Source organism: Loxodonta africana, chromosome 21 (assembly GCF_030014295.1).
Source record: "Loxodonta africana isolate mLoxAfr1 chromosome 21, mLoxAfr1.hap2, whole genome shotgun sequence".
Lineage (NCBI taxonomy): Eukaryota > Metazoa > Chordata > Mammalia > Proboscidea > Elephantidae > Loxodonta > Loxodonta africana.
The window spans coordinates 14143301-14169731 of NC_087362.1; the positions used below are offsets into that span (position 1 = coordinate 14143301).

The 26431-nt window shown below is 42.2% G+C and overlaps 1 protein-coding gene across 4 annotated transcripts in view; it reads right to left on the reverse strand.

The window, feature by feature from the left end:
* Positions 1 to 5780, reverse strand: part of GALNT7 (polypeptide N-acetylgalactosaminyltransferase 7) — a 140429-nt gene extending 134649 nt beyond the window's left edge. For 2 of the 4 annotated variants that reach the window (XM_064273573.1, XM_064273572.1), the window contains exon 1: positions 5585 to 5780. In XM_064273573.1, coding sequence (XP_064129643.1) covers positions 5585 to 5710 — 126 coding nt within the window. In that variant the 5' untranslated portion in view covers positions 5711 to 5780. The remainder of the gene's footprint in view (positions 1 to 5584) is intronic. The other 2 variants (XM_064273571.1, XM_064273574.1) reach the window with 2 other exon arrangements.
* Between the last annotated feature and the right edge of the window lie 20651 nt (positions 5781 to 26431).

Consider the following 26431-nt stretch of genomic DNA (forward strand, 5'->3'; position numbering starts at 1 on the left):
TTATTATGTGAAAACTTATGACCTCAAGAGCATGATATTTTGCTATTTTGTGCATGAGAGCTTAGGGGAACATGGAGGTGCCAGAGGTAGTGGAACTGAAGCTGAAATCTAAATACATTCTAGAGCTGCTTAGGTAAGACAGATGGTTCCTAAGAAATAAAGGAAACCCAGTAAAGGCCTTCTGGAGTGCAGAGAAGGAGAAGAATAAACCATTCAACCTGAGGGCTGTTTGGTAATATGTATTAATGTGAAGTATACGGTCCCATCTTCAGGAATTACCCTAACGAGAAAACCGGCCACGTGCACAAAGATGTATTCTAAAGAATATTCATAGTAGTTTAGAATTTTTCACTGCTGAAAATAAGGCTATCTAAATGTCCACAGACAGCCGACTGGTGAAATAAAGTATGGCATCTCCACACAAGGGAGTGCTCTGCAGTCATTAACCAGCATGTCTGGTATAACCATAACATGCACACATACATAGCTGCAGAGATGTCTATTCAGATGTGCACCGAAACGTTGGCAACATTCATTTTTTGCTCACTGAATTTGTTTCCTCCTCTCTATTAATAATTGTGTGCTCCCCAGATGGCTACTATAAACCTTCTCCACCTACTAATTTGGCTATGGGCGATGCAGGTGCTGTGAGAGCCCTCATATTACTTCCTTGTATCACTACTGCATTAAGGAAGAGGGAACCTAGACCATATTAAGGTTGCATCTTTTTCTTCAACAAGGATGTGAGCCCTCGAGAACAGAGACTTTCACTGAGGTTTTCTCTGATGGGGCCTGACTACAGGGGACTGTAAGAGGGCTGATGGCTGGCCTTCCACAGAATCCAGATACAATTCTTAGGAAATCACCAAACAATTCCAACATGCCCAGGCCTCTGTGGGAGGGGCAGAAATGAAATGTACCACACTTCATTTTATTTGACCTAAATACAGTATGTGCCTTCTGTAAGCTCAGTGCCTTGAGGGAGAGGGGAGATGCTCAGTGACCAGGACACGCGAATTCTGCCTCCAAAGGGCTCATATACTAGTCAGCGGTTCACGGCTGCCTTTGGTTTATGAGCACCTTTAAGAAACACGAAAGCTTCTGATTACTCCACCCAGAAAAATGCACATGCTTGGAAAACCATGCATTAATTTCAGGAAGTCTATAAATCCCAGATTTCTTAGACTTGGTCATGAGGGAATTTTTTTATTGTTGGTAGGGGGAGGGATAGACAGAGGAGGGAACAGCAAAATAAAACCAAAACCAATCCCAGGGCCTAAGGTCTGGGGAACTGAGAGAACGGTGACCGCTGGAGATACTACACTTCTGCTACCAAGGAAGAAGCTCTATTCATCACAGTATAAAGGGAGCTTCCATTTGAAATAAAGCTGCATGGTCAAGAGCAGAAGTTTTCAGGTTACAAGCAATCATCCCTGAGATAAAATGGTGTGGGAAGGCTGAACTTGACTGCTATAGAATAACCAATTCATAGTCCCTCGTGTTCATTTAAGTGATATTTCTTTCAAAACTGTCTTGTGTTGGTTTGTGACATACAACTGCTCTGCCCAGGGATGTCCTGAACCTAAGCGGCACTGCGGGCTTGACTAAAGCAGCATTTGCATGTGCGCTGAATCAAGTTTACGAGGAGCTTCTCACCACTATTGAATTAGAATAACAACCCCTGAAGCTAAAGATCTGTCAACATTTCCATTACAAGCCTTTATTTTTAGAGGCTTATGATTCAACCTTAAACACTTAAAAAAAAAAAACACTCAGGGCTAAAACCTGGGATAAGCGGTGTCAATCTGGGAAATACTTAATTAAGGGAACTTTCTGCACTTTGCAAGCGCCAAACAGATGGTCTTAGGGAATAAAAACTAACCTTAAAATAATCTAGAGGACAAAGACTAAAAAAATAAGCCTCCTCATAACCATAAAGTACAACATAAGGGTGTAGTATAAATTTTGTCTTCAGGACTTTCAATGTTAACAAATAATCTATCATCCTAGGCCTCCTCGACACCTTCTCCTTCACCCCCACATGCAATCACTAAACTGATGCCTTTGCATCTTTAATAGCTCTTGAATTGGTTTTTCCCCATCTCTGTTGTCATCCCTTAGAGACATCCAAGTAATATCCTGTCTCAGCCAAATTACTATAATAACCTCTGATAGGACAAGTATTATCTGCTCTTGTTCTAGACCAATTTGTACTTTCAGTACCCAGAGTGATCCTTTCAAAACACATGTCCCTAATCTACTTAAAATCCTTCAACAGCTTCCCGTTGCTCTTACAACCGAATTCTTAGCATGGTCTTCAATAACCATACTTTCTTTTCTGCTTCATCTCCACCTTTCCCCTCATTCTCCACGCTCTAACTACCTTAGTCTTCTTCCAGTACTCAGTTCACCAAGCTACCTCCTGCCTCAAGGCCTTTGCACATGCTGCGCCCTCTCAGAAACGCTTCCGTCCAGATCAACAACTCCTTTTCTTCAAGTTTTTATATTTCAACTCAAAAGTCATTTCCTCAGGTAAGACTTTTATGGCCCAGCTCCTCCGTTTCCCTGCTCCCCATGATTTTCTTTCATAGCATGTACCAAGATATTTATGTATTTGTGGAGTCTTGATTAATGTTTATCTTTCTGACTAAACTGCAAGATCCATGAGGCTAGAAGCAAGGAGTATCTTCTCAGCAACTAGCGCTATGACTGGTACACGGTAAAAAAAAAAAAAAAAAAAAAAAAATTTTTTTTTTTTGCTCAACAATGTTTGCCAAATAAATCAATGAAAAAAAGAAAATCACATGACTAAGAGTATAGGTGGAACAATAAGGTCACTTTTCACATTATTTACCTTAGAGAAAAGGGCAAGGGGCCTAGAGGCTGGAGACAAAAATGTATTTCTCTTAAGTTGATCTTGAGTAATGTACCTCATAACAATGCTCTCCAAGGCTGGTCAGGTATAAAGCTAGGAAATACTGTAGGTATGAATGGACCAAGTTGCAACAAACGTTAAGTGTCCAGAATACAGACAGTACAAGACAATAAATGGCACAGGATAGAGCCAGGAGCAGAAGCTTGCTGAAGGCTTTTAGCCTCTAGAACTGTAAGAAATTAAGTTTCTGTTGTTTAAAGCCACCTGCTTTGTGGTATTTCGTTACAACAGCCCTAAGAAACTAAGACAAAAGGGATTTAAAGATGTCCATGTGTGGATCAGCATTAAAGAAAAAGGTTTCTCACAGCAGTGGAAGTACCTGCAGTCATAATCAGAATATAACCACCGCGAGGGGAAAGGGAAACTCCGGGGTCAGAATCAGGGTAACCTGGTCAGAACTTTCCCCAAAGGAGGTGTTCTCCAGGTGCTACACCGCAGACAGTCTGGTTCATTTTCGTTAAAAAGCAGCAACAGTCCTTTATTTACGCTCGTAGGGTTGTTCTTGCTTAATGCTGCATCTTAAACCGCTTGGATTACTATTTGCCTGGAAAGTTAACAAAAGTTTGACTCGCCTATTTCATAGACATTCCTTTTAATGTTAACTATGTTTGAACGTTTTAAAAAGCTAGCTGCTGTCTTTAATGACAGAAATTACACTGGATCGAATGACAAATTTTACTAAGACTGACCCAAACTCAAGGTAACATCATCTATAGATAGTACTTACTACATATCAAGGGTAATAAAACATTTCAGACGAGTTGGGCATTGATACCAACATGCTACCACTTCCTCACTGAAGGACACTCTGAACTTAGGAGAGTTTTGTCAGTTTTCCCTCCATTTCTCTCCCAGAAAATGAAGTTGACATTTCTGGCTGTATGTAAAGGACATTTTGATAACTTAGAACAAACATTCTCAAATAACTGCAACATAAAATTATCCTTTGTCCATAAATCATTCTGAAAGCAAGAATCATAAACAGATCACCACCACTCCAGAAAGCTCAGAAGCTTAAAACCACAAACTTTGAAAGGGAAAATTTGGTGCGTTTTACCTAATATGATGACTTAATGTCCCATTCACCCCAAATATTATATAGGAATTCCACTGCAGTGAAGATTTCAAATACTAAAACTCATAGTCTAAGCTCAGGATGTAGGCAAGAAGTGATAATGGGATCTCCTCACGGGATCCTGATTCTCGAAAGGACGCCACAAGCGTTCTCACCCAACTTCCTGATGCTAACTTTGCGAATGGAAAGTTAAAAAAGGAGAGTACACAGGTGCAATGCAGATATTTGCAGAAGGCACTTTAGCACAGAGCGCGGCTCCTCCACACAGCCTGTCGGTGGCCCTGAATTACTCACGCCCTCTCTTTCCCCTGGGTACCCAGCCTCGCGGGTGGGCAAAGGGGAGCGCTGTGCTTCATCTGGGGGAGCGAGTGGGACTGGGGGCAAGGCCGGTCCGGGGCGGCTGGGTGGCGGAGGTCGCGCCGCCAACCTGCCGGGGCGGGAAAGCCGCAGTGCCTCGGCCCCTGGCCGGCGCGGAGGGCGGTAACTAAGGTTCAGAGGCGCCTGACTAAATCCTCCAAAGCAGAAGTGTCAAAGCTAACAGTCGCGCCTTGGGCGGCAGACAAATGTGTCCCGGCGGAGCCGCAGGGAGCTCCGCGCCGTGGCGCCTCGGCGCCGAGCGAGCAGGCAGCCAGCGCGGGGCAGCCGGGCGCCGGCGCAAGTTAGTTTTCCAGCACAAGCGGCCCTGCCGCAGCCGGGGAGAGGTACTGGCTCCACGACCCCCAGCAGCTCCGGCCCGAACCTAGGGCCCCCGGGAGCAACGGCTCCCCGGGCCAGGGAGGCGGCGGAGGGACGCACGCAGGGCCGTGCACCCCCCCCCCCGCCAGCCGCCCCTCCCCTCGTGCGGGAAGCCTGAGGAGGGCCGTCAGGGCGAGGCCGCAGCGCCGCAGCCCACCCGGGCCCCGGGCCCCGGGCCCCGGGCCCCCGGCCCCCGGCCCCCGGCCCCGGCCCCCGGCCCCCGGCCCCCGGCCCCCGGCCCCCGGAGCTGCGGGATAGGCGGCGCTCTCCGTCAGAGCCGGAGGCGGGGCGCCATCGCCCTCCCACCCCCGGCCGGCCGGCGGGCGGGCGGGCGGGGCTGGGGGAGCCTCGGGCTCAGCACCCCGGGAGAGCGGGGACGGGAGGGAAGGCGGGACCGAGGGGCCTGGTTCCCCGGCCGGCGGCTCCGAGTCTCCCTCAGGCCTGCACGCGCCGCAGGCCGCAGCCTGGACCGACTCCGCGTCCCCCGGCCGCGGCCGAGGCGGTCCCGGCGCGCAGGAGGCGGGCGCTAAGCGGCCGCGGCCCCCCGGACCCACTCCGCCCGGGAGTCCGGGCAGGAAGCGCGGCTGTCGGCGGCGGAGCCCGGGGCGGGGAAGCGCGGGAGGAAGGGGCGGCGAGGGGGCGGGCCGGCGGTGGCGAGGAGGGACCGGGCGCGCTGGGCTCGGCGCCCCGCTCTGCCCGCGCTGCGCCAGCACCACCTGCGGAGCTGCGGGGCCGACGCCGCGCCGCGACCCCGCCGCCCCCCGCTCCCGACACGCGCGCGCGAACAAAACAAGTTGCACAGGTCGCCGCCGCCCGAGGGGGCCGGGCGGGTCACTCACCCTCATCCTGCTCAGCGGGCTCGGGTCGTCCGGCCGCGGGGAGAGGGAGGACCACAGGACCACTAGCCCCAGGAAGCTTGCCACCACCAGCAGACTGCGTAAGATGAACCCAATCTTCAGCCTCATCTTCCTCCGGCGGCGAGAGACACACGCCCCGGCGCAGCCGCCGCCACAGCGCTCCCCTCCTTCCTCCCCCCTCCTCCGGCTCTCCTCCTCCTCCTCCTTCCCCACCCCTGCCGCTCCGGCTGCCGCCCTCTCCGCCGCCTGCCCTCTCCAGCTCCAGATCCGGAACTCCCCTCGGCTCTACCTTCCCCCGGCTCTTCCCTCCGCCCCCGCCCTGCGGCCCGCCGGCTGGGACCGCGCTGCGCCGGCGGCCCCCTCCCCTCCGCGGCCTCCGCAGAGCGCCGACCGAGCCGGGCGCCTGGTCCTGCGAGCCGCCCTTCTCTCCTGTCTGCGCCCTGCCCGATCTGCCGTGCTCCGCGTGGGTATCCCACTGTCGGCACGACCCGCCTCCAGTTCCCGGTGTGCACGGTTACCTTGTAACTAACTTAGACTTTCCCGGGGTCTGGTCCTTAGCCTTTGCCCTAAAGCTCAGCTCCTTAAAGCTGCCAGATTCCCAAACTTTTATTATAATTATGGGCCAGAACTCTGTCCTTAACCGCCTGTGCCCTCCAGGACCCCCCGGCCCGCCGCCCCTTCCGGCGGACTTGGAGCTGCTCCTGGCTGCACCTGCCTTGCTTGCACCCCCTGCCCTGAGCCCCCTGCGGTGAGGCTTGCAGGAAGCAAACCAGGAAGTCAGGGCCACCGCTGCCGCCGCAGCAGCAGCTCCACGTGGCTGATTTATAGCCGGGAGGATTTTTTCTTGTTGATTGTTCTTCCTTTTCACACGGCTCCTTAAGGAGGTGGATTTGTAACTGAAAGGCCCAGTTGAGATGTGCAAATATCACCGGACTGGAGGAGCTCACTTGGAAAGCCAGTATTTCACTTTCTCTTGAGCTAACTAGAAGAAAGCCAATCTTGCCTCTTCTACCAAGCTAAGAAACGGAGTATCAAGATTATTCCTGGACTGATACGTTTCTATTGGGAAGATCTAGGATTTGGGGTTTTTAAAACAATACACCCTCATTGCTTCCCTTAGATCTGAATTTTGTTCCTGGGTAAAGGGCCCATGATTTCTGTTTTTCAAAAGTGTTTTCTTCCTGTGAGATCTAAATTATTCAGGGAATGATACTGGCAAATGTTTAACGAAATGCCCCACCCTTTATTTTCCAATAAAAATGTCAATCACTTTATTATAGCAGGAAGTGATACGTAATTACCAGTACACCGTGCCTCGAAACTGCCTAGTTTAAATTAAACATTTTAGGATGGTGAAAGTTATTTTTTTTCCTAATACTGAAAAACCACCAGACTCATATCTGCAAGTACTTTAAAACAATTAAGACATGGGTATTTAAAATTTTGGAATGAAATAGGGAATTAGAAGAATCAAAAGGGATTAAAAGATTGCACCAAACTTCATGTGTCCATTGTTTGGTTACCGTACCTGGTATATTGGGGAATTCTGTAGATGCCATCATTTCAGAATTTCCACAGAGTTCAGAATCATTTCTTCAAGGGAAATGTAGAATGGATGACAACTTAGTTATGTGTATTCTTGGCTGGCTGAACAATTACATGCAGTATTGTAAAGATCAGTATATAGAGAACCTGGAGGAGGGATTTCAGGTGTTGAACACAAGTCGCTGTCTTACTCAGCATTTTTATTAACCAATTAAGTTAAAAATCAGTTGCTGTATAACCATAAGATGAGGGAGAATTAGCTCAAGATCAATTTTTGGTGAAAAAGCCCTGGAGCATTTAATTGACAGAGGATGAACCTACTGGATAATGTGATGCTAAAGAAGCTAACGCTTGGCTCCTGGATAAGGATTCAGGTAAATGTTGGGACAGTGAAATCTGCTATTAATAAATACCCCAGTGATTCTGATGTGGGTAAGCTGTGTACCACATTCTAAGAAACATTGAAAGGAAGGGTAGGTAGGGAAAGACTTATTTAGGTAGCTTTGGAAGGCAGGAATAGGATGTGGTATGGACCCAGCTTCTGAGAACTTGAGCTGTTCCTAAGTGAGGTGGGCTTCCTAGGCAGAGCCTGGGTTTAGACAAGATGACCTTCAGGGGCCCTTATTCTGATCACCTGAGGCAATAATCTCATTTGAAATTAGCCAGTGAAGTCTACCAGGAGTAATTAAACCTTTCATTTGTACTCTCATTTTCACAGTCAGGAGACAGTTTTGTATTATTAATTGAAAGCTTTATTTTTATTAGTATGAGCATAGTTGGGCAGGAATGCAAATTCAAAGTGGTACTTCATCTCTGAAGGTTCCCTGGGTGGCTCAACTACTAGCCAAAAGGTTGGCGGTTTGAATCCACTCAGCAGTGCCACAGAAGGAAGGCCTGGCGGCCTACTTCCATAAGGTGGTTGTTAGTTGCTGTCAAGTTGACTCCAACTCGCGGTGACCCATGTGTGCAGAGTAGAACTGCTCCGTGGGGTTTTCAAGGCTGGGACCTTTGGGAAGCAGATCGTCAGGTCTGTCTCCTGAGGTACCTCTGGGTGGTTTCAAACCACAGCATTTTGGTAGTAGTTGAGCACTTAACCATCTGAGCCATCCAGGGACTCCTTCGTACATTACAGCCATTGAAGACCCTATGAAGTGTGGTCCTGCTCTGACACACGTGAAGTTACCATGAGTCGGAAGTAATCATAATAGTCCTTTGGCAGAAATAGTGTTCTGAGATAATCCTGCCACCCGCCTCCCTTTAGTTTTGCACCTAAAAACCCACCAAAAAAAAAAAGTTTGCCCTGGAGTCACTTCTGGCTCATAGTGACCCTATAGGACAGAGTAATCTGCCCAAGGATTTCCAAAGCTGTAATCTTTACGGAAGCAGACTGGCAGATCTTTCTCCAGTGGAAGGGCTGGTGGTTTAGAACTGCCGGCCTTTCAGTTAGCTGTCAAGCGCTTAGTCACTGTGCCGTTGGGGCTCCAGTTTTGCGCAGAAAGCTTAAAATACGCATGAAAGGACATAGTGTTAGAAATTAATGAATGGGGCATATAGTTGTAAAAGGCCATGTTTCTCTAAATTCTAACAATGTTTGTTGTTAGATGTCATTGAGCTGATTCTGACCCATAGCAACCCCACGTGACAGAGTAGAACTGCCCCATAGAGTTTCCTACATTGTAATCTTCACTGGAACACATTGCCAGGTCTTTCTCCCATGGAGCTGCTGGATGGGTTCTAAGCGTCAACCTTTCAGTTAGCAGCTGAGCTCTTAACCGTTGCACCACCAGGTCTTCCAACAATGTTTCTAAGGAAGTTAGAAGGTATGCCTTAAAAAGCTTTATGTGCCCTTTACAATACTTGTTGGGAGGCAAACTTCGTGTAGTTGACAAAATTCTGGTTAGAAATTGAGGGTCTGCATTCAAGGCTCAGGTCAGGGTAAGTTTAACCTCTCTGAACCTAGGGGTCTTGTCTGCCAAAGAGAGAGAATCATACTTCCCTCACAGTATTATCAAGAGGAATCGTCGAGGTCAAGGATGTATACAAATATAAATTATAGGTAGCATGATGGGGCAAGTCTTCAATTGTATATAGGTGTCATTCTTGTTTTATGAATTCTACCGTTATTTTGTGTGACGGGGCTTGTTATGCTAAGGCCCTTCCGGTTTGTCTAACCCAAGGTGATGTTCACTGAGGAAGAGGGTAAGACTAGAGCTGAGTGGGAAGGACAGGAGATGGTCAAGAGAAGCATTTTCCCCTGCCAGGCTATAATGTCACATGTGGTGTGTGGTGACATGGTACCTTCAGCCAGGAGGCTGGTCAAGGGCTCAGAAGCAAAATAACTAGCAGGGAAGAGAACTTTTTTTTTTTTTTGAGCACCTAGTTTGCACAAGATCCTTTACTTTTGTTATTTCATTTATCTTTACACAGTCTGAGGTTGGCATTACTATTCTTCTCCGGTTGAGGTTCAAGGTAAGTCTTCTGGCCTCAGAACTGCCATTACATACGTAATCCTTGCCAAGCTGTACTAGCCGTGGAGACCTGGAATATAAATAAACGTTCTCAGACAGGATGCGAAAGGTCAGGGCCTAGAGATTTGCTAGTTTTTAAAATTCTTCCCCATGCCACCTCTCCTAAACGGAACCCACCAAAAGGTTTTTGCCAATTCTGGGGCTGCAGTTTAAAGGTAGACCGTACCCCCAGGGTTATCTCCACTTCTCTGCTCCTCTACACTGCAGCCAAGCTGAATTTCTGAGTTCCTAAACGTGTCTGGAACTCACTTGCCTTCAGGCCTTTGTATGGGAAGTCCTTTTTGCCTGAAATACCTTCCATCAACCCCTGCCGTATGCTGGCTGACTCCCACATACCCTTCAAAAGCTTTCCCTACCCTCCCTCCTCCACCATGCCTCTCCATCATAACATACTGGGCTGGGTGCTGTGCCAAGTGCTTCCTTCGCACCCTCTACTGCTCCTCCCCTAATCATCACTGCATTGCCATTGCTTTGTTTCTTTATTCAGCTCCAGATAAAAGAGGCACATGAGGGCTGGACCCTTGTCTATCTAGCTCTCTGTCGTATCTCTGTGTCTGGCATGTGGTGCAGTGTTTGAATGCTTGGGTGCTAACCCAAAGGTCAACAGTTCGAACCCACTCCGAGGGAGAAAGATATGGCAGTCTGCTACCATAAGGATTACAGCCTTGGAAACCCCATGGAGCAGTTCTACTCTGTCCTCTAGGGTCACTGTGAGTTGGAATCCACTTGACAGCAATGGGTGGGCTTGTAGGAAGGGTTCAATAAACGTTTTTTGATGGACTGTGGAATGAATGATTGGACTGAGAACTATAAAGGGAAGATGAAACTTCAAAGAAAGGTCATGGCTACTTCAACTGTTGTTCCTCCTTATCTGGAGGTTCTCCCTCTAGGCATAAAACTTTGGAGATTTTATTTAATTAGAAAGTGATTATTTTATACGTCATCATCATCAGCTGGTAGGCTGTGGTTTTCGCCTTACTCAGCATCCTACTATGGGTACTTAGGACTAAGAAAAAAGTGATGTTCACTTTCAATTTACATTGAGTTTTTTATATCAATTGAAAAAAAAAAGTTGTATTGATTGAGATAGGAACACGAAGCCATGGGCAATTTTAATATCTGCAATGAAATTTCAATTTTAACTATGTCTTAGTTGCTAAGACAACCACCTATCTTGTCAGTTTGCCATACATGTTGCTATGATGCCAGAAGGTATGCCACTGTTATTTCAAATACCAGCAGGGTCACCCACAGTGGACAGGTTTCAGTGGAGCTTCCAGACTAACATAGAATAGGAAGAACAGCCTGACAATCTACTTTCAAAATTAGCTGATGAAAACCCTATGAATCACAGAATATTGTCTGAAAATTTGTCTCCCTTACTGTGGACATGTCATTAGAAGGGGTTGGTCACTGGAGGACATAATGTTTCATAAAGTGGAGGGCCAGTGAAGGTGAGAAAAGCCCTCAATGAGATGGGTTGACATAATGGCCACAACAATGGATTCAAACCTACCAAGGATCATGAAAACTGTGGAGGACCAGGCAATGTTTCCTTCTGTCACCCATGGATGTGCCATGAGTCAGAGCCAACTTGACTGCACTTAACAACAGGTTGCCAAGAACTCAGGTTAAATTAAAATTAACCTATAAATTACAGGTGAAATATTACCTAGTCTGTAAACCACTCAATCATCTCTTCTCAAAGAAGAACTCCAACGGTATTATTTTCAAGTCAAGAATGCATCTATGATGGAAAAATTGTATTGATTAAGGATAGAGTTGCACAGACGATTAATGCAGTTGCTGTCAATAAGTTGTACACCTGTAAAAAGTTGAATTGGGATAAGTTGTGGGATAAATATATTTACAAGAAAAAGGTGTAGCTGCTAAGGCTGCTTATGTACAACCAAACGCCTCATGGGATTTTTGATTTGGAAATTTAGGGTCACAGTTTTTTGGGACAACCCAGTTAATTGGCCTAAATATGTGTTCAGTGTTTCTGTTTTATCTACTAGTTCATTGAGTAGTGCCTGGGGTCTTAAATGCTTGCAAGTGGCCATCCAAGGCACAACAATTGGTCTCTATTCACCTGGAGCAACAGAAGAAAAAGGAGAGCTAGGAATAGGAGGAGGATGTGGACTGTGTGGCTAATTGCCTCCATGAAAAACTGCCTCCTTCGCGGTTGAGACCAGAAGAACTGGATAGTACCCAGCTATCATTACTGAAAATCTTGATCAAAGATTCTATAGAAGAATCCTGATGAAAAGGGGGAAAATGTAGAATTGAATTTCAAATTTTCATGGATTCCAGACATTCTGGAGCAATAGAGGCTGGATGAACCCTCAATACTATTGCCCTAAAATAATCTTTAAACCCTAAACCAAAAATATCCCCTGAAGTCTTCTTAAAAACAAATAATTGTTTAGCTTAACTAGTAAAGAATATCTACCTTGAGAATTATGCTTTTTTAAGGTCTGTATATGGGATCAACAGCAACTCAAAAGATTAGATAAGAACCTTATGGGGCAGTGAGTTTACATTAATGGAGGAGGAGCAACTCAGAAAAGGAGGGTGAGAATGGTTGCACAACTCAAAGAATGTAATCAATGTCCCTGAAATGTACATGTAAAAACTTGAATTGATGTATATTTTTGCTGTGTATTCTCAATAACAAAAAATAAATTATTTTAAAAAATGTATCTAGATTATTGTTTAGAAAAGAATCATTTTAGATATTAGAAAAGTATCTGCAGTTTAAGTTTGTTAAGAATATATTGTGTAGTTTTTATTCTGTCTTATTATGTAACAAATTACCTCCAAATTTAGAAGCTTAAAACATCAAACATCTATTATTTCACATAGTTTCTGAGGGTCAGGAATCCAGGAGTGGCTTAGCTGGGTGGTTCTGGCTCAAGTCTCTTACAGGAGATTGTTGCCAAGCTGTCAGCTGAGGCTACAGGCATCTCAAGGCTCAACGGGCTGGAGACTCTGCTTCCAAGCTCAGTCACATGGTTGTTGGCTAAAGGCTTCAGTTCCCTACCACATAGTCCTCTCCAGAGGGCTGTTCATAACATGGCAGCTGGCTTTCCCTGGAGAGAGAGAAATCGGAGGGAGGGAGAAAGAGAGAGAACTCGGTACAGAAACCATCGTCTGTTACAGTGTGGAAGGGAACTACCCAAGCTAGTGAATACCCAGAGGCTGGGATTCTGGGGAGCCATTTTGGAGGCTTAGGAACAGTATTTGAAATCAAATACTAGTTTACTAATTTTTTGTCTTTTCCATTTCTTATTTGTGGTAATCCAGTTACCAATATGATGTGCTGAAGTCTTTCAAAAAGAATTGCCTATTCATGATTATCTTGCAAAGAAACAGTTCTGTGTATGGTCTTCATCTACAAAATGAAGAGCTTGCACCGGATGATCTTTAACGTTCCTTCCAACGCTGACATTCTGAAATTCTCCTCTGACGCTAATACATACTTGAGGCTTCTGAATTTGTTCTCTTCTATGGGATACAACAAAGTCAAATTCTGCCTTTGTACATTTTTTCTGACACAGATTACTATTTCTAGCATAAGGTTAAAAAAAAAAAAAAAGGTTAAGAGATGAGCAATTCCAGAAATGTGCTCATCTGGAATACAAGGCTGTCGTCACTAGAGCTTCCATTTGAGGAGGTTAACGGTCTCCTACGGTGTTTTGAAAGCAAAAATGCCTGTTTAAAAGCCCTCTGAGATTTAACAGTGTACAACGCTCCCTCTTCATAATTTGGCATTGTTTTTAGACTCCCATAATTCAGAACTGCTCTTGATTTAACCATTTACTTAAGAGGTGATTGAAACAAGTTTAATCAGATATTGTTTGGAACCTCTTTAACAACTTCTCCCTTGCTCTTAGAATTAAGCCCAAGCTCCTCAGTTTATTACAGTTTCACAGCCTCATGTCTGGTCAGTCAGCTCCATTGCTCCAACGTAAAAACTATGGCCATGTTGACTTTCTCTCTGTTTCTGGATCAGGCTTCACTTCTGGACCTTCATGCGTGCTATTTCCTTGCCTGGGACACTCTCTTAATTGTTTCTGCTCTAACACGCTCCCACCTGATCATCCTTCAGATTTTAAATTACGGTCAGTTCCTTCAGAAACCTCCAGTTCTCTTCAGCTCCCATCTCCTCGCTAGGCTAGGAGCCCCTGCTTCATGCTGTCACAGCAGATACCACCCTACTTTGTAATGGCTTTTTCAGTGGTCTGGCATCCCCACTAGACCAGATTTTTCAAGAGCAAGGACCATGCTTGCTTCACTTAGTATTGTCTTCTTCGATGTTCATAATGCCTGGTACAGAGGAGATGCTCAGTATTTGAAAGGATGAATGGGCCAAAGTATGTTTCATACGTTACTTGTTTTAAGCTCAGATGCATATAGGAATAGATGACATATTGCACTTATTTGCCAGGTAGTTCTGTCACCAAAGAAAAAAAAACAAAAAACTTAGGCACTGAATCTCTGTTGCTATGCATTCCCCACCCCCCACTCTTAAAATGTTTATCTTAGTTTTCTGTAAACTTTATGAATTTCAGAGTTTTTATACAACTTGATAGTATATGGAAACTGAGGTACTTTTTCTCCCTTATCATTTAATAGTTATGAATTAACAGATCTTATAAGGCATTAATGTCACAATTTTTCTACAAGTATTTGAGAGGTAGGTGGCTTTGCCTTATTTGGGAATTGGGATAGAAGAGTACCTTATTCTACAGTTACATCTGACCAAAATGAGTACTGTAATTCCTTTTATTATTACTAGTAATAAACTAGTGATATCACCCATCTGTTCACTAATGCGAAGGTTTATATGCACAAACCGTGATAGGACTTAGAGTAATACCTTCACAAATTTCCGTTATGAAGACTTTTTTCATGTCGTTTAATGACACTCTGCTGAGAACGGTGAGTCTTTCTTCAGCAAATTTCATACTTTAATTTCATGGAATTTTAGCATTTGAAGGGGTTAGAAATTCGAGTCTAACCAAACCTCTCATTTTACATATAGCAGGATAGGCTCTGTTCCTTTTATAGGATTAATTTCTTTCCATTCCATCCCTGTTGCATCAAAGTTATGATCTAAGAGATTATCAATATTAACAAGAAAGAGGCTTGATAGAGTCATGGTAAAGTTATGCTCTAACAGATACTCAGTATTAGCAAGAGAGGGGTGGGTGCCAGGTCCCCATGTGAGAGAACTGAAGTGCTAGGCAATGGATTTGCTGCATCTCACAGCCTTTGACCACAATGGGCAGGTGTTGGATGGGGAGATGGGAGAAAAGGAGGAAGGGACATTCTTGTACACGTCCCCCATAGGCTGTCCAGCCTGAAAGGCAGTGTGATGGGATTAACAAAGAAGTACTTTGAACTATTTTCCCAACTTTTTTTGATTATGAGTAAGCCAGTTGCTGTTGCGTTATCTTCAACTCATGGAGACTCCGCGTTTGTCAGAGTGGAAATGTACTGCATGGGGATTTCAGCGGCTGATTTTTCAGAAGCAGGTCTCCAGACTTTTCTTCAGAGGTGCCTCTGGGTGGACTCGAACCTCTAATCTTTCTGTTGGCAGCCAAGCATGTTAACCATTTGCACCACCCAAGGACTCCAGCAGTAAATAAGATGGGATTAATTTAGTAATAGATTATGCCAACAAGCCGTTTTTGGACATGTCAGGGGCGACAAGCAGAGTTGCATGTAAATAAAGAAACCTGAGTACAGACTACAAAGAGATCATGCAGAGAGATTGGTTAAGTTCTCAGTTGCTAACAGAAAGGTCCATGGTTTGAACCACCAGCTGTGCCGTGGGAGAAAGCACCTGGCAATTTGCTCCCCACAAAGATTCCAGCCCAGGAAACCCTATGGGGCAGTTCTAGTCTTCCTATAGGGCTGCTACGAGTCAGAATCTACTTGACGGCACACAACAACAGATATCTGTTTTCCAGACTAAAATGGACTAGGAAGAAAGACCTGGCAATCTACTTCTGAAAATCAGCCATTGAAAACCCTATGGATCACAACAGTCTGATCCACAACAGATCATGGGGATGGTGCAGGTCTGGGCACATTTTTTTTTTCATTTACATGGCGTCACCATGAGTCAGGGCCCTACTCAGTAGCAGCTAACAACAGCAGAAATCTATTCATTCCAAACCATTTAATTTCCAAATATGCCATACTGTGTCTATCTGATGCCTGGAAATTTCATCTTTTCTTTAGTTATCTTTTAACAACTGAACAACGAACGAGTACATTTTCTCCTTATTTGAACTCGTGGCTGTATATTAAGTGACTGTTTGGAGAGCCACACCAGGGAGCTGTGAGCCAAGAGTGCTGGTCTTCAGGGAACTCAAAATACTGTAGTTTCAGTTAAAAAAAATAATAAATACTGTAGTTTTGATATATTGCAAAGAGTTTTGAAATTTGAATTTTAATTACATTTCTTTTTAGAGAGTGGTCTTTCAAGACTTGGTCTAGGGTACGGCTTCTACTTCTCAAACTATATGAAATGGTCTTTAATAAGCTGAACCATTTCTATGACCTTTTATTGTATTTTTATAGATTTTTCTATTCATTCAATGTATTTTTTGAGCATGCATCATGTGCTAGCCACTGTTCTAGATGCTGAAGATACTGCAGTAAAGAGCAGAAGTCCTTGCCCTCATGGAGTCAGACAATAAACAAGATAATTTATTATATGTTGTAATTGAATAAACTGGTATATCACTTCTGTGCCAAGTATTATTTTAAGACTTTAAAAAGATTAACTCATTTGTTTAGATAATAGAAGATAAATGCAAGGAGTGACATGATCTAACTTAAATCTTAATAGAATCACAGATTCTGGCTTCTAGGTTGGAATAGTCCGTAAAAGAGCAAAGATAAAAGCAAGGACTATTTAGGAGGCTATTTTTAATAATCCAGGCAAGAGACTATGGTAGCACTGACTAGGGTTATAAGCGTGGAAGTGGTTAGAATTGGTAAAAATCTGGATATATTTTGAGTATTCTTAAGCCATAATGGTTCCAAATAATTTTGTTTACTGTTTTGCTTCCAGGCTCTCTGTTAAGTAGTTAAATTAACAACCTGTAAAACAAACTCCTTAAATGCTCTGGCAGCACACATTATTTAAAGAAACTGTGCAAGCAATTACTCAGCTATTTATTTAACTTCTTTTGTTTGGATTTTTATGTATACAGTATATTTTAAAATGGAATAACCTATATTTGGAAATAAAATTTTTCATGCAACATCACAGTTTAGGTGCCAGGCTCAACTGATCTGATGAAAACAACTGAAAATGCCAGGTAAAATATATTTCAAACCTCTTAAAATGCATTATGGATTAACAAGAAAATAAAGTACATTAAGGTCAGGGACTGAGCAAAGGAGGTAAGCTGAACGCCAACGTTGGCTTTTGTTTAAAGGGCTTTGACCACAACTAAGATACCTGAGTATCAGTTTATTCCTGAGTTCATGGGCTTAGAGACAGAAAACAAATTCAAGATGTACCCCCAAATGGAAAAACCTAATAGGATCTCAGAAATTAGGACTCCCAAAGAGTTACATCCACAGGAGAGAGAAAACTAAAGTTAACCCATTCCCTCTACCCCCTGGAGGGAAATCTACACATACCCACACCATCCTTTAAATTAGTCATCATAAACTGACCTATATGGTGGTTTATGCCTGAATTTACAAACCTCAAACAAATTATTTGCTATAAAATGATCCCAGACCAATAATGTCATCAGGCATCTAGCAAGCAAAATGTAAATAGTTTTTGAAAGAATCTTCTTCACCTTAGTCTTTGAAAAATGTTCTGTTCATATGACCTGTAGAAAATGAGTAACTCACAGTCAAAAATCCCTAAACACTGAAGGTTGCATAAGGGACAGCCAGCAGAAACAATGGACTACAAAACTGATGCATAAAATACTTAGCAATTGAAATTATCAGACAGACACAGACTATAAAATAAGTATGTTTAATATATTTCGAGAAGTAAAAAGAGAGCTCAAAATATGAGTAAAATCGAGAAAAGACTAAATTTCTACAAGTATAACATAAAAAATTTAAAAGTCGATGGATGGGCCAAAGAGCATTTTAAAATTCTTATTATTGAGATTCTCACACACCTTGGCTTCTGTGACTTTCCTGGTTCCTTTTCATCTTTTAGACCACTCATTCTCAGCGTCTTTCACTGGCTTGTCTAATATCCCTAAAAAGAAAGCATCATTTAAAATTCAGTTCTTGTTCTTTTTGTTTTTCTCAGGTTTTAATCTTTTCCTAAATTAATCCATTCACAAGGTTTCAATTATGTTAATAACTCCGGAACCTAAACTTTTAGCCTTCTGAGCATTAGAACTGCAGGACATTTCCTGTTTGGATTTTCACCGATACTTCAGAGCCAACATTTCCAGAGTAGAATTTCATTATTTTTACACCAAATCTATCCTTCCTAGACTCCTGATTTAGCCACTGACACTGAGATAAGAAATTTCTAAGACATCTTCCATGGTATCTTCCACTTTATCTTTCCAGATTTAGTTATTAACAAGTCAAGGACCATTCTATTATTGATATTTCCTTTTGCATCTATTCCCACTGCTATGGTTCAGGGTCTCTTACAGTTTTCTTCAATATGTTCTCACTTTTTAACCTCTTGATTCTTACAACTATTCTTCCTAGTGCTACCAGAATTATCTTTCTAAAATATAGGTTCAATCATATCCTTCCTGGGTTCAAAAAGCTTTAGTGGATCACTATTAAAGGCAGTAACTCATTGCATCCTGGGAAGCATGCCAGTACAAGTAAAAACAATTGCCATTGAGTCAATTCTGACTCATGGCAAACTCATGTATGTCAGAGTAAAACTGTGTTCCATAAGATTTTCGGTGACTGATTTTTTGGAAGTAGATTGCCAGGCCTTTCTTTTGAGATGTTTCTGGATGAACTTATTCCTACCTTTCAGTTAGCAGTCAAGTGCGTTAGCCATTTGCACCAGCCAGGAAAGTATAATCTCCTTAAATAAAGCACTAAAACATTGCGCCCGTGCCCTGGTTGAAGTCCTTGCTGGAGAGTGTAGTTTTTCATGTACTTTTGATTCAGAGTGTTAGAAAATCAAATAGATGGTGGAGAAGGAGAAGATCCTGAAGGATCATATTAGATAAATCCTTCATAGAAAATTGTCTTTGAAACTGTGTGAAATAACCTCTTCTGCTGCTTTAGATCTGAGAAGTGGTAGTAAGTGAAATCTAGTGTATTCACATAGTCGGTTGGCCATTAGATAAATGACTTAATCTAAGATTAAGTACACTGAAAAAATCTAAATAAGGCCCATAGGAAAACTACTACGAAACTAGGGATCAGGAATTTGGAAGTGTTCAAGACTTTGAGGAAGAACATAAATGAATTGGGGTAGGCTAATTGCTGTGACTAACAACCCCAAAATTTTAGGGGCTGAATACAATAAAAATTGATCATGTCACACTCCCTTCCTCACTAGGTTTTGGTTGATGGGTAGGGAAGAGACTCCATCTCATGTAGCCCTTTAGGGACCCATGCTCTTTCTATCAAAGGGGTCTATCAACCCCTGGGGAGTTGAAGTCCTCTGCTGGATCCCCTGGATCTCAGCTGGCAATTGAGGAGAAAAAAGAAAACATAGGATCATTAGAAGGTGTTTTATGGGACAGGCCTAGAGGGGTGAACATCCCTTCTGCCCATATTTTATAGGCCAGAACTCAGACACATGTCTACTAGTAGATAAATTGTTAAACAGTGTGTATGGTCCTTCAAATCTTGTTTTAAAAAAATATTTAGTAACATGGGGAAATGGAAACAATAAAATATTACGTGGGAGAAAAACTAAATACACTCTAGTTCTAATCCTGTTAATAAAAGATCAGATATATAGAGTAGCTATGAGTCGGAATCGGCTCAACAGCACCTAACAACAACAACATAAGGAAACGACTCATTTGTGTTTTGATCTATATCTGAATAGTGGATTATTGGAAGTTTCCTTTCTGTGTCAACTAAATTATATATAATGAAATTGTTATTTTTAAAAATAAATATTACAAAAAATTTGAAAGACAGAAAATAGTGAGATTTTATAAGATTTCTATATTCCAAAAATACATATCAGAGGGCCTTGTGCATAGTAGATGCTTACTAAACGCTCACTGATTGAATTAATGTAATGTTGGGTAGAGTAATTAAATGTAAAAGCCTAAGAACAAAATGCTGAGGAACTGTCGTTTCCCTGGTGATGCTATCACAAACGTGCTAACTGCTGAGCCTGGGTGCCGCCCTCTCTTCTTTATATGATTACCTAGATTTCAGTTTTTCGACACTTCAGTCATACTGTGCCATCCCAATACTAGCAAATTAACTGTGTTTCCTGAAATCTACTCATTTTGGTACTGTTTCTACCATTTTCAGTCATATCTGGAGTAACATATAACTGCTGCTTTAATATTTTCATTGACATTGCTTTTTATGAACTTAAATTTAGCTGTGTGCTAAACAATAAAACCTGTTGCCATTGAGTTGATGCCTACTCATAGCAACCCCATAGGACAGAGTAGAACTGCCCTATAGAGTTTTGAAGGAGCTACTGATGGATTTGAACTGCTGACATTGTGGTTAGCAGCCCAGCACTTAACCACTGCACCACCAAGGCTCCAGTACTAAGCAATATTACCAGTCAAATCACAAGATTGTTGTTTACTTTCCACACATATTAAATATATAATTATCAAAATTAAAAATATCTGTGTTCTGCTTAACTATCTCATTTACCCCCAGGTTTACCATAGTTTGGGAATAAGTATTTATGTAATTAATTTTTAGGTTCAAGCTTCTATGCGTTTGGGGACCATGAATAATACAGGTTTTGCCTAGATGGCAAACTATCTTGTTTTATGATTTATGTTTATATATATTTAAAAAAACAACCAAACCTGTTGCCACCGAGCTGATTCTGATTCATAGTGACCCTCTAGGACAGAGTAGAACTGCCCCATAGTGCTTCCAGGGAGTGGCTGGTGGGGTTGAACTGCCGACATTTTGGTGAGCAGATGAGCTCTTAACCACCGCACCACCAGGGCCCCAAGTTTATATGTAGGTACCAAAAATTGAATACTCTAATGGGTGCTTCATAGGATGTTTTTTTTTAATATACGAGTTTCTTTTTTAATAATCAACATTCTACCTTCCCCACCCTACCCCCATTTTCAACGGAAGTCCACTGACAGGACATTGGTTAATGTATGAAAGATTTTTTCCAGCCCGGAGTTCTTTGTCTTGCACATAGCTCAGATGAGTGAAACAGAGAGGCTTCTACCATTCCCTCAGATCATAGTCCTATTTCTGGAGAAGATGAGTAACCAATAAAAAAAAAGTAGAAGTGACAATTTACATTTTGGGTGAAGGTTTCTTTTTCACTATAAACATACAAAAGGCAAGCTTTGGGTTTTGAGACACTTAAAAAAAAAATACAGGGGAAATTATAGAACCCCTGTCTGGGGAAATCCTTAGTATCAGAAACTTGTTGGGGACGATTTATATAGCGTCTAAAAGTCTGGAGGTGGCTTCTCTGTTATTTCTGGCTTTGTTTTTTTCAAGCCAAGTATTAAGAAAGGGAGGGGAGCAGGACAAGACAAGGTGAAGTCAGCAAAATAATAAATGACATCTGTACCCAAGAAGTTGTTAGACCAAATGACCTAATACATTAAATTAGGCAGCTAAGGCAGAAAACCTACACGATTTTCTCTTCTTGTGCTTTTAAAGGAAAGCAAATAAAATCTTCAGCGGAAACCCATCTGCAAAGTCCGTGGAAGATCCCAAAACACAGCTGATTGATGAACATTAGCATTCACTGTGGGCACAGGCTACTGGCATAAGCCCTTTCCTCAACGCTGATCGCCATAGTACATTGGCTGGGCATTGGTTATTACTACCGAGCAGGTGTGACTGAGCTCCCTGTTACATGCAGTCATTCCATCATATGATTCAACCTTTGGGTGTGTTCTAATTATGGAACCAAGAAATGAATAATTGCAACCTAAGAAGAAATACCAATCCTCTGTACTGTCCTACTAGTAAACAACTATGAATTCCCTTTCCCCCCTTCGTTCTGATTTCTAAAAAGAAATATTTGTATACCTACAAGGTAAAGGGGAAGAAAACAAAAACTAGAGAAATGAAACACTGAATCATGAGCCCTTAGAAAGTGTCCCATTTACTCCATGTTTCCACATGTGTAAACCCCTGACCTCTGCCATATAGACAGCTTCAGTGACCAAACATCCTGGTATACCACTCTCCCGCTTTCTGAGACTGTCTGATCTTTCTCTTTTTAATATTTGATTTAAACAGCATGTTTCATGTGGATATCAACCTAAACTGCCTCATCTTTTTTGAAGTTGAGTATGAATTATAAATAATAGATGGTAAATTTGGCCTCAATTTTGACGGACCTCAATTAGATTTTAAATGAGAATCACAGAGATCCACAAAAGCACATTTCAGTTGTGTTGGCACCGAGGTATAATAAGTAGAATTCATAAATAAAATAATAGAAATGACTATCTTTCACAGACTGCTGGGGAAACAACAAACAGCTGTATCCCTTGGCCTACTGTGATCAGTAACTTGGAGGAATCACTGGGCTTGTGCGTTCCAAGAGGCAGGGCTGGAGTCCGAGCCTGTTAAACCAGGGAGCAGTTCCAATTTCACACCCAAGGATTCTGTGCCAAAGACTGTTGGTTTGAATGGTGGTCTTTTCAGCCATGTTACATAGATAGCAGTCATCTTTAGAGGTACCAAAGTATCTCTCCCCAACTTATAATAGTGCAAGTATCTCTTATTAATTTTACAAACTGTGATAGAACAAATTTGTTAAATTTAGTTAAGTAGTTGTAAACTGGAGCCCTGAATGGTGCATTGGTAAGAGCTCAGGTCGATGCTCCAGCTGCTCTTTGGAAACCCCATGGGGCCGTTCTACTCTGTCTTACAGGGTTACTATGAGTTGGAATAGACTTGACGGCAACAGACTTGGTTTTTTGTTTTAGTTGTAAACTCAGCATGGGTGCTAGAAAAAAGAGGCATGGACAAGATAGAAAATTCCCTGCCTTCACAAAGCTTATGGACCAGAGAGAAAGTTACTACACGATAAGTATTATAAGAAATATGGTTTGATCCAGTACAGGGTGCTAATGGTAGCACGTAACCAGTTGCCGTCGAGTTGATCCCGACCTATGGTGACTTCACTTGTGTCAGATTAGAACTGTGTTCCAGAGGATTTTCCATGGCTAATTTTTCAGAGGTAGATTGCCAGGCCTTTCTTTCAAGGCACTTCTGGATAGACTTGAAACTCCAACCCTTCCATTGACAGCTGAGTGTGTTAACCATTCACACAGCCCAGTGACTCCATGGAAGCACCTAGTAGCACCTAATCTATTCTAGTGGATCAAAAAAGGCCTGAAAGAAGTGTTTAAGAGGAGACCTCACAGATGACGAGGTGTACTCAACCAAGGTGATGGGGCTAGAGGGAGATGTGCAGAATGCCTGAGATGACATAGAGGAATTGAAAGAAGTCCATATGCCTGGAATCAGTGTTCCAGGGTGGAAAGAGATAAGCCACAGATTTTAGGAGCAAGCCTAAGGACAATGGGAAGCCATGACATAGTCAGAGAGGGGAAACCGCCCATTCATTGTTATGGATTGAAAGTCACAGGGAGTATTAGCATTAACTAACCACTGTGGAATGTACTCAACTCAGATTTGAATTTTTCACCTCTTCCAGTCTGATAATGTTAAAAATACACATGTATTTACTTTCCTAAAAGTAGACTGGAGTCCCCAGGTGGCTCAAATGGTTAAGCATCCAACCATGAGCCCAAATGTTGGTGGTTCGAGCCCACCCAGAGGCACCTGTGAGACAGGCCTGGCAATCTGGTTCTGAAAGGTCACAGCCTTGAATACCCTATGGAACAGTTATACTCTGTGCACACGGGGTCACCATGAGTCGGAATCAACTTGATGGCAACTAACAACGACAACTAAAGTAGACTAGGGGAAAGAGAGGCCAGTGCTGTCTTCCTTCATACTATCCTTCGATGTATTATGTTTACTGAGTATCTGCTATATTCACAAGCATGTCCCACCATGAACCGGGCACTACTGAAGATTCAGTGAGCAAGTAAATGTTTATCGGGTGCCCGCTTGCCTATTGTACTCTTAGAATTGTAATTACCATAAATGAAATAGAGGGCCTGGTTTATAGTAAATCTGTCGAGAAGATAGGGCAAAACAAAATGAAACAACGGGCCAAAAAGATTACACGGAAATCAATTTTGAAGCATAGAATTGTGTCTACAAACAGGCATTAAACAAGCTGTTCAGTGTTTTAATAAACAACTCAGCTGATCTCAGGAATTATGTAAAGGATAAGAGACTGCTGATTTACTTTGGTTTTTGAAGTTACTATCTTTAAAAATGAAGAAATAATTTCAGTTTTATGTTACCAAATTGCTTTTTGTTTAAAAATGAGCACATGCCATACGTCAGGCATTGTACTGGGGGTACAGAAAGATGTGCTATAGTAAAGAGGTTACTACATTTATGGGAACAATGTTGTATACCTGTTTAATTTGCTCACTCATGCTGCCAAAAATGAGAGGAATATATTTCTTGTATTTTTCTACTGACACAATTTTAAATAAAAAGGTCGAAATTTACTACGTTCCTGTATTCTCCTAAAATTTTCTGAATATAATAAGATGTCTAATAAAGTTATAAAAATGATGAGCCATTTCCTGTTTGGGGAAGTAGCCTTGGTAATCAGAAGAGGAACAGGTGACAAATTGTATCCTAAACCGAAACTGTTTTAACCGTAGGGAAACATTGTGAGTGCGATTAGACGGGTTTCCATCAGCCCCGACAGAAGAAAATCAACTAATAGACTAGGTGCCAGAAAACTTCATAAGAATGTCCAGTTTTCTTTCTTTTCTAAAGATTTATGTAGCCTATTCACGGTACAGGAGTCCCTGGGTGGTACCAATGGTTAACACATTTGGCTGCCAACCAAAAGATGAGCAGTTTGAGGTCACCCAGAGATGCCTCAAAAGAAGGGCCTGGTGATTAACTTCTGAAAAGCCAACCACTGAAAACCCTATGGAGCACAGCTTTGCTCTGACACACATAGGGTCACCATGAGTTGGAACCGACTCAACAGTATCTGATTCGGTTTTTTGGTTTATTCATAGTATTAAAAGGATATGTATAGCTTTCTTCTTACATGTTCCACACCAATTCTCCTATCTCAAGAGGAAAAGGTTTCTGGTTTCATTTGAAACATGCAAAGGTGTCACAGCTCTCTCCCCATTCATACTTTACTTCATTCATTTATTCATTCAACAAATAATAAGTGACTAGGAAGACCCTGGTGACGTAGTGGTTAAGTGCCACAGCTGCTAACCAAAAAGATCGGTGGCTCGAATCCACCAGGCGCTCCTTGGAAACTCTATGGGGCAGCTCTACTCTGTCCTATAGGGTTGCTATGAGTCGGAATAGACTTGACAGCAATGAGTTTGGTTTGGGTTTTTTTGGATCTGTGCTAGACTGAAGACACAGAGTCCTCCTGTTAAGAAGTTTACAGCCTGGAGAATCTGGATGCAATGATTAATGGTTACAGAAAGCATTTCTTTTGCTCGGCCATTCTTCTCGTTACTACCGTTAATTAAAAAAATAAAGTCACACTTTATATTTTCAAATATTCCTTTTATTCTATTAGAATTGTGAGAAAACACTGTTTTTATGGGTATCTTTCATAAGTTTGAAGCCATAATGACTCACTCCATGAACTTTTCAAGGGAGTTCACCATCGTGATTCATTTACCCCTGGTTAATTCTTTATGCTTCAGAAGAAAGAAACAAAAAGAGGAAAGGAAGAAAGAAAGACAGAAAAGAGAAAAGAAAAACCCTACTGAACAGAGATACCCCTGAAGCTCTTTATGGATGATGTGAATAAGAAAAGGAAAATAAAAATCAAGTAAATTTTCCTGGGGAGCAGTGATTTAGAGGCATAGACAAGGAGAAACTGTGAAGTATAGATAGAATTGTCCTTGAAATCAGAATTGTTTTAATCAAGCTTGGGAAAATGGGAGGATGCAATCAGTCAATGCAGTTTAAATGAAGTCCTCAATTACATAAGCCAAGAGTTGAGAAGAGCCTGAAACAGATATGTTATCAGGAAGAAAGCATTGATTGCAATTTCTTAATTCAGCATTAAATAAAATTTCAGCCATCAATTGCCCATGTTCAGCCTATCAACCGACTAGAAGTAGGTCAATTAAATATACTGCTGCAAAGGAATATGTGATGTCTGATTTCATGAGTCATTTGATGCTTAATAACAAAAACAAATCAATCAAGGGGAAAAACAGCAATTCATACATGTTGACTTTGAGGCTTTAGATTTTCTTCTTTAATTTTGAAATCTCAGCATTAGAAATCAGAATTTTTCATTACATTTCTCTGTTCTTCAAATAGCCTCAAGTGACAGCTTATTGAATTCATGATATTACCTATGTAAATTTTAAGGTGCAGATTGTTTTACTTGATAGGTTTTTGAAAATGTTGATTGCAGAGATAGAAGGTGCTATGAATATGAATTCACACCTGCCTGGAGATGCAGACAGTTTTAAAAACTGTA